At 39.2% G+C, this 12,758-nt stretch overlaps 1 protein-coding gene across 1 annotated transcript in view; it reads left to right on the top strand.

The window, feature by feature from the left end:
• The window catches only part of NBEA (neurobeachin), a 4,581,458-nt gene that overhangs the window by 1,986,297 nt on the left and 2,582,403 nt on the right, over positions 1 to 12,758 (top strand). Inside the window, exon 34 of the mRNA XM_044072852.1 lies at positions 11,054 to 11,506. Within this exon, the coding sequence (XP_043928787.1) occupies positions 11,054 to 11,506 (453 nt within the window). The remainder of the gene's footprint in view (positions 1 to 11,053; positions 11,507 to 12,758) is intronic.

Genomic DNA, 12,758 nt, shown 5'->3' with positions numbered 1-12,758 from the left:
ACTCTTAGTGGATCTAATTTTTCCGAGACTGGCTTCATAATAGTTACACAAATCTGGTCTCTTATTTTTATTGCTGTTTACTATCTGTCTACCACTAATTTAGGCAAACTTGATCTGAGGTAATGTGGAGAGGAGCATTATGGGTAGAGTCTAGCTCGAGAATTTGGAAGGTGCGAGCTGAAGAAAATGGCCGAGTCAGTTCTGAGGCTTAGAACCGAGCCCACAGTTGAGGATTAGTTAGGATCGATAACACAGATGGAATGTTATGGCAAAACAAAAACTTCTTTTTCAACGAGAAAGTCCTACTTGGAAAGAAGCCAATTTTCAGTGGAAGCCTGGGGAGAAACGCTCCAGACACGCGTCCTTGTAATGTGGGAGAAAACCGAAGTATCCAGGGGAAACCCACATGGATGCAGGTAGGACATGCAGACTCCACACAGAAGCCACCCCAGCTGAGAATCGAACTGGAGAACCTCTTGCTGTGAGGTGACAATGCAACCGCTGCCCCTCTGAGGTGTATTTTCTTCTTTTTATTCTCTTCACACATATCTTTAGTTGACACAACAGAATCATTTTAATCCATACACCCAAGTATGCCATCTTATCATGTCCCAAAAATATGGATATTTCTGAACTAATTCATGTGTGAGTACATAGTTTACTGCTATAGCCTTTGTTTTATCTTAATTTATTTTATATCCCCAAAAGACATGAAACTGTCTCAAAATGTTCCTCAGCATTAAAAGGTCGTTTTTGGATCTGTCAAGCACAAACTAATATCTGCAAATTTATTTATTTTTATTTTATTTTACATTTTTTTTACCTGGAAGGTCCGACTGGACACAGGTTCATTTTCAGCGGAGGCCCGGGGAGAAAAGCTCCACAAGTATTACATTACTTTAGTTAACATTCAAACGGTACAAAGATATTCATGCACAAAGATCCACAAGTATTACATTACATTAGTTAACATTCACAAGGTGCAAGATATTCATACACATGTTAATTGAGTGCAGTTTCAAACAATAGATTTGAATGAGTTACAGTTGAGTGTCTGGTAAAAACTGAGCAAATAGGGAATGATAGAGAATACTTTACTTTCTAGCATTGAGTCAATAAACTATTACAGGTTGAGAACCATGGAAGAATTCATTATTTGGTAGAGTATTAATAGCAGTGAGTAGATTTGGTCTAGCCTGGGGGAAGACATGAACATAGCCAGTTTTGCATAAAGTGGGATTTGATGTTTTTTTTGAAGAGGTAAGGTGAGGATGTTGAGGTTAGGTGATCGGGTAGGAGGTTCCAGGTTTTTGCAATTCAGCAGGCAGAGAGGGATTTTCCAGCTTCATTTTTGTATTTGGTGAGACTTATGTGGTTCCGGTGTGTTGATCTTAGGGTTCTGGAGGGTGTGTACGGTTGAATTAATTGTTGCAAGGCAGGTGTTTTCATAGGAAGGTAGTAGAGCTTATGGACAGTAGTTGGTTGAGTAGGAGGAGTTGTGGAAACTCAAGCAAGTTGAGTTGTCTAAGGGATTGGCAGTGATGGATCCTATGAGTGGCTTGATTAGCAAATTTGGCAATTTTGTTGTATCATGATTCAGTTTTAGAGAGCTCTGTTTGGTGAAGGTTGGTAAAGATTGGGGAAGCATAAAGAAGTATAGATAACAGATGGGTTCTAGCTATGGTGGAATTTGTGTGTCTGGTCATGTATTGGTCGTTTCTATAAAGGAGTCCGATCTTTTTGTTGACTTTCTTGATTGTTTGAGAAATATGGATGTCGAGTTTGAGTTTGTCAATTTCTACTCATAGAAGCTTAGTGTGTAGTGTTGGAGTGATATTAGTATTATCTTTGGATATTATTTCAAAATTATTGTTTATGGGGGGAGATCTACTTGGACTGAAAAGAATAAGTTTAGTTTTTTTTGGATTAAGCAGTAGTTTGATGTTGGAGAACCATTCTTCGGCTAGAGTAAAGCTGTTTTGTATTATGATTTGAAGTTTGTCGAGGGTGTGGGCTGCAAATATTATAGTGGTATCATATGCATATTGGACTGTTGAGGCAGAGGGAAGGGATGATGCTATGTCATTAGTAAATAATGACAATAGCAGTGGGCCAAGAATGGACCCTTATTGGGACACCAATGGTTACTGCAAGTAGGGGTGACAGGTGGTTTTCCTAAAGAACAGCTTGTTGCCAGTTAGATAAGTGGCTACTGAACCAGGATAAGGTGGAAGAATTTATGTTAGGCCAGTTTTTCTAGGAGTAAACTATGGTTCACCATATCAAAGGCTTTGGATAAGTCTAAAAATATGGAGGATACGAACAGGCTGCTGTTTCTGTGGGTATTAATAGAGTTTGAAAAGGATAGTAATGCTGTGTTAGTACTGTGGGAAGGTCTGAATCCATGCTGGGATGGGGATAATAGGTTGTTGTGAAGGAGGAAATTCATTAGTTGTGAGTGGACTACCCTCTCTAAAATTTTTGATAGGGGTGATAGTGTTGTAATGGGGCAGTAGTTTGTAAGTTCAAGGGAGTGTCCCTCTTTGTGTAATGGTATTATGTGAAATATTTTACATGAATTCGGTACTTTGCATTCAGTTATAGATCTTTTAATGAGGATGGACACAGGATAGGCCATGGCCTCTGTGGTAATTTGTAGGAATTCTGCTGGTAGTTTGTCTACTGCTGGGGTTGTTGATTTCAGTTTTTTGAGGAGTTTGGTGATAGTTGTAGTACTGACTGGTTCTAAGGAGAAACTAGGTGTATTGCTTTCTGTATTGGAAAGGGTGGGAGCTGTTGTTGATATTGGGTGGGTGCTAGTTGTTTGGGTATTGGCTAGGGCTTGGATAGTTTCAGTAAAGTATTTGTTAAAGTGGGTGGGGATGTTGTGTAGATTCTTTGGTAGTACTGGAGAAGGGGTGGAAGGTTTTCCTGGGTGTAGTAGGTTATTGATTGAGGCCCCAAAATGTTTGGGGGTTGTTGAAGTATTTTTCCTTTAAAGTTTTATAGTAACTAGTTTTGTCTATTTTGTGTTTTTTTGGCTTGATTACATAGTTCATGGTACCTTAGTTTTAGGGTAGGGGTTTTGTGTTTATGGAATTGCAACCAGGCTTTGTTTCTTTCTTTCATTAAGGACCTGGTGTCTTTTGATAGCCATGGTGTGTGGTTGGTTTTAATTCTGGTGGTTCATGGGAGTTCAGGATGTTTAGGAAGGTGGAGTTGAAGTATTCTACAGCTTCGTCTAGTGCTAAGTATTTTAGTGGAGACCTATACAGGATTTGAGTGAATTTATTAAGTCTTGAGCTCTGAAGTATTTTTTGTTTTGGATGACCCTGACAATGGGTTGTTTAGTTAGGTGGGGTCGATTTCTAATTAGGTATGTTGCTTGATGGTCACTAAGGCTGTCAGGGAGACTACCTGAGAGATGGGCTTGAGTGGGGTCAGATACTAGTATCCAATCCAAGACTGACTGTCGTTTAGAGGGTTTGTCTGTTCTTGTAGGAGTATTGATAATTTGGGTAAAACCATGGAGGTTAATATGGGTGGTGGGGTTTTATTGTTACAGTCAGACCAATCAATGTTAAGGTCACCTGCAAGAATGGTTTCCTGTGGATGAGTGATTTTCATCCAATTTAGTAGGTTTTCAAGTACATTAGTATTGTTGCCTGGTGGTGTATAACCTCCAGCTATTATGATTTGTTTGTTGGGGTTTAGTTTTAGTCTTGCTAATATTAGTTCTATGTCTTGGATTTCTTGAGACTTGTGTTCAATTTGTTCTATAGAGAGGTGACTTTGGAAAAGGATGGCTAAACCCCCTCCTTTTTTCCTGACCTATCTTTACGTATAATATCATAACCAGGGGCTGTTATTTCATTGATGTGGTGGTTGGGCTTAAGCCAAGTTTCAGTTAGTACTACAATGTCAGGTTTGTATAAGGCTAGTAGGGCATGGAGATCATGTGTTTTGTTGAGTATGCTTCTTATATTTATGTTTAGAAGGAGGAAGGATGAGGTAGGTTGAACATATATTGGATTGGGGTTTGTTGGGTAAGTGCTATTACAAATAAAGCTAACATTGCTAACAGTTATATCCTTGAATTTGAGAGATTCATATTTTCTGTGCTAATGGCTCTAAATTAAAGCAAATATCAAATGGGAAAGCAGGGCTGTCTGGTTCTTCTGTTCAAGCACAGCTTGTCAAAGAACCCTACCACCTTAATTCTTGCCTGTGACCTTTCATATAGCCTCCTATCAGGGAATGCAAATGCTACCATTGTTCTAGTCATAAAGTCCCAGCTGAGTCTATTGAATGCTTTCTGTGCACCAAGACCCACCAACAAATAGCCATGTTTTCTTACACACTGCTTCCCTCTGGATCTTCATTGTTTTGTTAGCATTTTCAAATGTTTGCATACATACCACAAAACCACAAAGATCCATATCTATCGATTTTGGCAAAACCGTTGCCATTCTGTTAGCAAGTATAAACATAAACACTTTATAATTATGGATTAAAATTAAAATGGGTCTCTGTGAATCTGAATCTGGATCTGAAGGGTCTTTACCTACTGGGGTATTACATCCACCACATCTTTCTTGTAAGATGCTGGTACTCCCCTCCCGCCACTCGCACACAAATGCACACTTTTTAAAATATCTTTAAACAAAACATTCCAGATCTGTAGTACTTTCTTCCCTTCTAGCTTCTAGATTCCACAGAAATACCACCTGGTTTTGGAGAGTTCTCTGTTGATTGATTGTGCATCACTTTTCCATCTCATCTCTTCATATCGTAGCTATTAATTGTTGAGTCTGTCTTCTAATCTTAGCATAATTAAGTCTTCCATAAATATTTCCATTTGTGCCTTTTCTTGGTTTCCACATTCCTTTGTACAAACTTTCCTAACAATTTCAAAATATTTCTAATACCTGAATAAGATTTCTGGTTATTTTTCTTGACATAGGCTCCCTAAGTCTGATGACAACAGTTCTTTCTACTTTCTGTTGCTAAATGCTTTTGTGCTGTGGAGTTATCAATATACTTGCTCATCAGAAACCTTTCTAAACTAATGAATGTTATCCAAATACTTCCTTATTTTCTCTGTAGCATTTTGCAGTTGCTCCTCTTTTTCTTTGAGATTTCTCTTCTTCTGCAGTACTTAATATTTTTCGACCCCTCTAAGTAATTCCCATTGCTATTTTTATCCTATATCTTCCTTTCTTGTTTCTGTCATGTTTTTAAACTCAGTTTTCATGTTAACCCACCCACTTTGTCTCTTCTGAAGAAATGTATTTCTTCTTTAATAAGTCCTGAATCATTTCCACTACCTGTTCTTTACATTTCTGTTTTTGACTTATAAGTAGGAAAGTGCTAATAAAATAATTCCTACATGCATATCAAGGCTTTCAGTTAAATATGCATGTTACTATGAAATATACTTTCTATCCAGTCTAACTATCTTTATTCTTTGGAGAATAATAAATACATTCTGAGCTCCCACTGTACCCTCTTGTTATATTTCCCTTCCAAGTCCCCTTGATGTATCCTCTGTATTGCAAATCAGGTTCCAGTCCTTGCCCAAAAATGATGATCCATACTGCGAACTTATGTATCCCAAAATTTTCTTAGACTCTATAATAGTTTTAGGTAGAATATAAATACATGCCAGTGTAAGTTTCTGTCCTGCCATTAACCCCTTACTACCACAAATCTATTATTGTTATTGTCCTTTTCCCTCTTCTGACACTATTGGAGCACCTCTTAACAATCAGTAGTATTACTCCACTTTTTCTTGGCTGTTCTGCCGAGTATTCACCCTGAAATCAATTTTTGTTAGATTCACACACTCATTTCTATCCATGTGTCTCTCCTGTAACATTGCTATTTGCACCCTACATGTCTTAATAAAAATCAGTACGGTTTGCTTTCAGTCTGTACTGGTAAGGCCATTTACATTCTGTGTTAATATTGACAGAGTAGTCATAATAAAAAGCAATTACTCCCACCTATTATACATGTCAGCTCTTTTGACTGTATGTTTTCATATTTTAGCTTGCATGCACACGTTTTGCAGACTGATCTCTTATGCAGTTGTTTCTTCTTATGTCCATTTTAACCCATGTCACGTTTTTCAAGACCTTTGGTTTCAATTAAAAAACAAAAAACGATGTTGAGAACCCTATCCACTTTTAACTTAAAAGAAACACACACAGCTCTGCACGTTCACGTTTTCAAAAAAAAAAAAAGTTTACTCCTCTAGTTAGAAGCAGTTAGTCCACATTGACGGCTGTACCCACAGACATTACATATCCTAAAGTTAAAGTTATCCAAGCTAAAAGGCAGCTTACAGCCTGGGTTCCAACTTACACTTATTGTTGTTTGTTCTTTTTTATCTCTGTTTTCACAGATATGGAAAACAACTTCCATGCTTTCAGTAATCATTAACTTTTAGCCTTAAGAAAAAGTATACTGGCTGCCTTTAAATAAATGAACTAAATTATGCAGAGTTGTATTAAATACATTAAAGTGCTGCGGCTGTTGGGGAATCAACTACTTTTTATAACTTATTAATTTACTCCAGTGTTTGACTTCATTTATTTTTCACTAAATTGTTTGCCATCCATCCACAACCCATTTTCACATTTTGCACATGGGATTGGGGTGTCACTTCAGCAGCGACAATCATCTCGAGCCAAGATTTACACTGCCGGATGGCTAGTCCTGCCCTGGTAGTGCATTCATGCCACACACACACACACAACACACAACACACACACACACACACACACACACACACACACACACACACACACACACACACACACGCTCTCTCACATATGGCCAATTTAGAGTGTCCAGTCCACCTACTGCATGTTTTTGGAATGTGGGAGGCAATGGTATCACCCATAGGAAACCCACATTGTAATTACCATTTAAACGCACATTGGCAATTGTTTGCCATGTACGTTTAAATTGGTAGTACATTGTACCCAACACATACTGTTAAGGCCTCCCATGATTATTTGCTTGCTTATGATGCAGACCACTGTCTCACAGCTAATACATGCAGATGCATGAAATAGCTGTTGTATATTTTACTAATTGGTTGCACCTCTTAACTTCTTACCTCCCACTGAATGCTTAAGGGAAACAAAATAGACTTTGCGAGTGCACAAAAGAACTACCATGTTCTTTGCTTGTCATCATTTTGTATTATTCTTTAGAACATTTGCTTAAAGTAGTTTAATTTTTGTAGCTTACAGCAAAGACATTAGTTTCTATAAAAAAGGTGAGAAATTATCTTAATTCTACATATAAATAAAACACCAGCTCTATGTCCATTATATTAACTTTAACTTGCTCCTTTCTAGCATTTCTTTGTTACAGTGTAAAGCTTGGCTAAATTGCAACTAAGAAAAACTACTTTCATAGTTTAATATGTACATCAGTCACTGATAAGACTTACCCACCTGAAAGTTTAAAATATCCCTGACTGTGCACTTTGCAATATGCTTTTTAGGACTTTCATTAATTGCTACATGTCTAAGGTTTATAGGAAGACATGTTTTTCCAATTCCTCTTTACATTCTGACAGTAATCATCCACTATTTCAGAAAAGAAACATACTCAAAGGACAGATGGTTAGGATAGCCCGGATGACATCAGAGAAAACAGACCTAATCAAAGAATTAGACTGTGTGCATTCCCTTTTTTCAGAGCGGGGTTACCCGGATAGTTTAATTACCCCAATAAATGAAGAAGTTATCAGGGGTTGGGGGACCAAATATGTACCCTTATTGAGGAAGGCTAGTATATCTAGTCATGAAGAACCTAGTACTATAACATCTTGTAATACCCCCATGACACCAAATCCACAAGACAAACGGACAGTGCTAACATTTAATCAAGACACTAATTGGTGAAAAAAAACATTAATAACATCTGGGAGACGTTCAAGAGAATGCCTAATAGGTTGGAAGTATTTAATAGACAATTAATCTACAACTGTAGGAGAAATTACAATTTAAAAAATATTTTTGAAAAGAAAAAACATGACATAGAAGCTAGAATGGGTAACAGAAAGGGAACTTATAGATGTGGGAGATGTTCCCAGTGTGCATTTATAGCAAACAAGGAAATCTTGCATATTCCCAATATACCTTTTACACTCAAAGCCACCGAATACTTTAACTGTTTTAGTAAGGGAGTTGTCTGTATTGCCTACTGCACCACATGTTGGCACAGGAAAATAACTTTCTTGAGTGGCATAAGCCAGGGGGAACCTTGTTGGCTAGGCTTACATAGGCCTTTGGGCCGATAGCCTAGTACCTACTTATGAACCTATGTTGGGCATTCTGTGTAGGCAAAACCGAGCGACACCCGAGACAAAGCATACATGAACACATGTATGACATCAATCGTAGGAATGATGCAAACACACTGTTTAGACATATTTCACAATGTAATAATGCTCATTTTAAATTTTGGATCTTGGAATCTGTGACGCAAAACGAGAGGTGAGGTGATTGGGAGAATAGGCTGGAGTTCAGGGAACTTATTTGGCAGTTATGCCTTGATGCTTATATATTTCCAGGATTAAATGACCATATATCCCTAGTCCCGGCTCTTAAACTAAGGGCACAAAACTTTAAAATAAAACTTACAATAAAACAAGACAAACTTAAAATAAAACAAAACAATCTCAAAATAATTTTACATGTTTAGCATTGTTTTATTAGTTCACTTGATTTGTTGGCTTGGTTTCTAGTATGTTCAGTTTTAGTTTTTTAGTTTGTTTTAGTGTTCTCTCGTTATTATTATTATCATTATCATTTTTTAGTTTGTTTTAGTGTTCTCTCGTTATTATTATTATTTTTTAGTTTGTTTTAGTGTTCTCTCGTTATTATTATTATCATTTTTTAGTTTGTTTTAGTGTTCTCTCGTTATTATTATTATCATTTTTTAGTTTGTTTTAGTGTTCTCTCGTTATTATTATTATCATTTTTTAGTTTGTTTTAGTGTTCTCTCGTTATTATTATTATCATTATTGTTACTCCTGTAGGGGACTTTTTAACTAGGTTAATATTTAAAGGTGCCATGAATTTTTAATTTTTCTCTGGTGAGACCTTGTAAGTGTAAATTTGATTTGATTTTTTTACACACACACATTTTTTATATATATATTACATGAAGCTTTAAAGGTGTGCTTATTATTTTTAAAAATAGTGTTTTCTGTATTTGTTTTTGTATTTATTTCTGTGGTTTTAACACTTCAATGGGTGTATAATGTTGTGACAATCCTTCAACCAATGTCATGACTTTACCACGAATTTAAACTGGATGTGACGTCGAAATGATGATACTGAAGAAGTTTCCTGGAGGAAAACGAAAGTGCTCAAGCCTTGTATTTTGGAATAAATGGTGTGTTATGTTCACAACTTTGTGGGACTGTCTTGGTGCTTTGCTACTGAAGTGTTTTTTTTTTTTTTTTTTTTTACTATAATTTCATTATATCTTAGAGGTGTGTTTTTCTTTAGTTCCTTTCTGTCTAAGCTAGTTTGTTTTTTATTAGAGAGCAGCTGAGCCTGTTTTTATTTAGAGGGCTCTTCCTTTCCTGGTGTGATTGTTGTTAATTAAGCATATTTTCTGATATCACTTGAACAGAGGTGCTTTTGTTGTTATAGTTACCCTTAAAATTATATATTTTGCTGTCAAGCTAGCTCGTTTAAATTAGAGAGTTGCAGAGCTCGTTGTTAGTTAGAGGTCTATTCTTCTTTTGACTAATTGTTGATTATTGTAGCATTATACAATGTCTAAATACGGTAAAGAGGTTAAACTTTCTGAATTTAAGAAGTGCCCTAAGGGCAATCAAAAGATGTCCATCACTGATGGCCACACTGAATGTGTTTACTGCCTGGGGGCAGTTCACTTATACGAGTCATGCACTATTTGCCACTCCTTTAGCTCCAGAGTTCTTCACGAGAGGAAGAACAAACTAATCTTAGAAGGAATAGTGAAATCTCCTTTGGCACAGGTCTTGGAACAGGGTTGAAGTCCCCCAAAGAACCCTATTTCTCCTACACAAAAATCAGACAAGGCTACAAAAAGTTCAAAAAGGTCATTCTCTACTGCTTCAGAGGGTGTGGAGCCATTGAAAAAGTCAACAAAGAAGTCTCCGACAATTTCCAAATCTGTTGGGTCCAAGAGACCATCCACCTCAGCTTCACTGACATCAGAGCCGTTGGTTTTCCAAGTGAGGAGCCTGTCCCCTGATCTGGAGCCGGTATCTCCTACATTAAGGTCGCCCTTTTTACAGACCACAGGATCCCCATCTCCCTCCTCTTGATCCTCTAGAAGTCTTTCCAACTATGACAAGGATCTTGTGGTGCAGAGACTCTTGAGGACACCGGCGCTGGCAAAACTGTTTTCGTAACCAACCCAGTGGGCCTCTGAACCAACCAGACCTGTCCCTTAAACATTGATTCCTTCTCCAACCTGAGTTCCGGGTTTGGAGCCAGAATGCACAGAGCTGATAGTGGTGGAATCAACGGAGCAGAGACCTGCTTCAGGATCTTTGGCTCCAACTGCTTCAACTACCTCAGTGCCATCTGAGGGGTCTAGAAGTTGACATTCTCCAGTCAGGTCCGGGGAGGAGAGTCGGGCCGAGATTTTTTCTGATCCAATTTTGCCTCTCAGGGCCTCTGTGCATGCGAGTTCGGCTCCTACTTCAGCTTTGGAGCCAATCTCCATGGTGCTGGGGGGACCTTCTGGATCTTTGGAACCAGGAGTTTCCTGAGATCATGGGTGGGAGGCTTTCGAGGCTACGAGGAGAACACTGTCCCCACGGGCAGCCACACAGTCAGGTCCAGCCGTTCCTCCCCCAAAGGCACTGTTGTCCATCTCAGTACAACCAATTCCACACAGACGTAGAGACCCAGTGCCTCAGGATGCTCTATTGGGCGAACCCTTCTCTTCCAAAACCTCTCTGGAATGCCCTTTTGAAGAGGTCCCTCGAAAGAGATTATGCAAGAGGAAGTATTTGGACTCCTCACAGGTGTCTGTCACGTCAGACATGGACCTCGATGACTCAGAAGGGTCCCTAAAGTCGCCCTCTGAGGAAGTCTCCTTTGCAGTCATCCTAGAGATCCTTAAACAGAGAAGCGGCTGGAAACCCATCACCTCTTTTGATGAGGACTTTGTTTACCTGAAGGCTTTCAGGTCTCGCCCTTCCACCACTTGGATGTCTCCACCTTTTAACGAACTCATGGAACTAGTTTGTCGAAAGGAGTGGAAGTCTCCAGACACAGTGGAGCCTGTCCCTAGGAGGCCAAATAAATTTAGCATTTCCCCAGAAGATGAAACTTTTCTGACTAAAGGTGGTGGTGGCGGCAGCTACCAAGAAGGAGTTTTCGGAAACGTCCACATCTGTTCATCCCCCGAGCAAAGACTCGCACACGATGGACAGATATGGAAAGCACATGTTTTCTTTAGTGACCTTTATACTCAGGTCCCTGAATTACCTTACCCATTTCACTAGATTATAGAGAGATCCCCTGAAGGAGCTTGGAGACACTCTCCAGGGTTCAATAGCTACGGGGGTAGCAGATAAGGTATCATCCCAACTCACTACCCTTAATTCAGTAGTGAACTCATTCATGAGGCTTGTTTCTTATGCAGCCGATGAAGTGAGTAGGTCAGCTGGTTCAGGAATTGCCCTTGGGAGACATTCCTGGATATGCTTTTGTAAATGTGGAATCCTTTAAGTCTTCCTTTATTAACCCCTTTGGTTGGATGTCTCATCCTCGTTTGGGCCTAAAATCAAAGAAACATTAACCAAATGTGAACAGGAAGGAAATAATCTCTCTGCCATCGGAGACCGTTTTCCACTCCTTCTAGACCCTATCCTAAGGGTCAAAGGTGGGGGGGTTGTGGTTTTGAAAACCCCAGGGAGCTTTTCAAGACACACATGGTAAACCTTCCTCCAGGCGCAGTGGAGGAGGCAATAATGAAAGACGCTGGCCACGTGGCAGAGGGGGTCCGCAGAACCAGGGTGATGGAGAATCCTTCTTTGGAAGCCCTTTCAGTGCTCCTGAAAGGAGGCCCCCTGTCCCTCTCTGGAGGCAGTCAGGGGTCAGTTATCGTTGTACCCAGATGCCTGGCTAAAAGTAAAAGACAAGTGGGTACAAAGCATCATACCCAGAGGTTACTCCATACCCTTTTCCATGCCCACTCCACATATCGGAAACATTCTGGATATTCCACCCATTCACAGGAAACAAGCAACCCTTGAGATAAAAAAAAAGTTGCTAAAAAAAGTCATCCAACTGGTCCCTGCAGACCAAATAGGATCTAGGACTTACTCAGGGTTCTTTTTAGTTCCAAAGAAAACAGAGGACTGGAGACCCATACTGAATCTCAGCAAACTGTACAAATCTGTAAAAAAGACAAAATTCCAGATGGTAACACTGCAGTCGATACTTCCCTTTCTGGGAAAAGGCAATTAGATGTGCTCTATAGACCTCCAGGATGCGTACTGTCATATAAAAATGGACAGGCCATCCAGGAGTCATCTGTGCTTTCGGCTGGGAGTCAGTCACTGCCAGTTTTGAGCTCTGCCCTTTGGTCTCACTACAGCCCCCAGAGTGTTCACCAAATGCATGGCAGTGGTTATGGCTCACCTGAGACGTTCAAGATTCCGAGTGTTTCCATACCTAGATGACCGCCACCACCAGGCATCTACTAACACAAGCAAGAGACAC

The sequence above is a fragment of the Protopterus annectens genome, chromosome 5.part1, assembly GCF_019279795.1.
Source record: "Protopterus annectens isolate FY-2018-M chromosome 5.part1, PAN1.0, whole genome shotgun sequence".
In the NCBI taxonomy this organism is placed as follows: Eukaryota; Metazoa; Chordata; order Ceratodontiformes; family Protopteridae; genus Protopterus; species Protopterus annectens.
The sequence above is the reverse complement of the archived record's forward strand: the minus strand, read 5'-3'. Positions and strand labels throughout refer to the sequence as shown.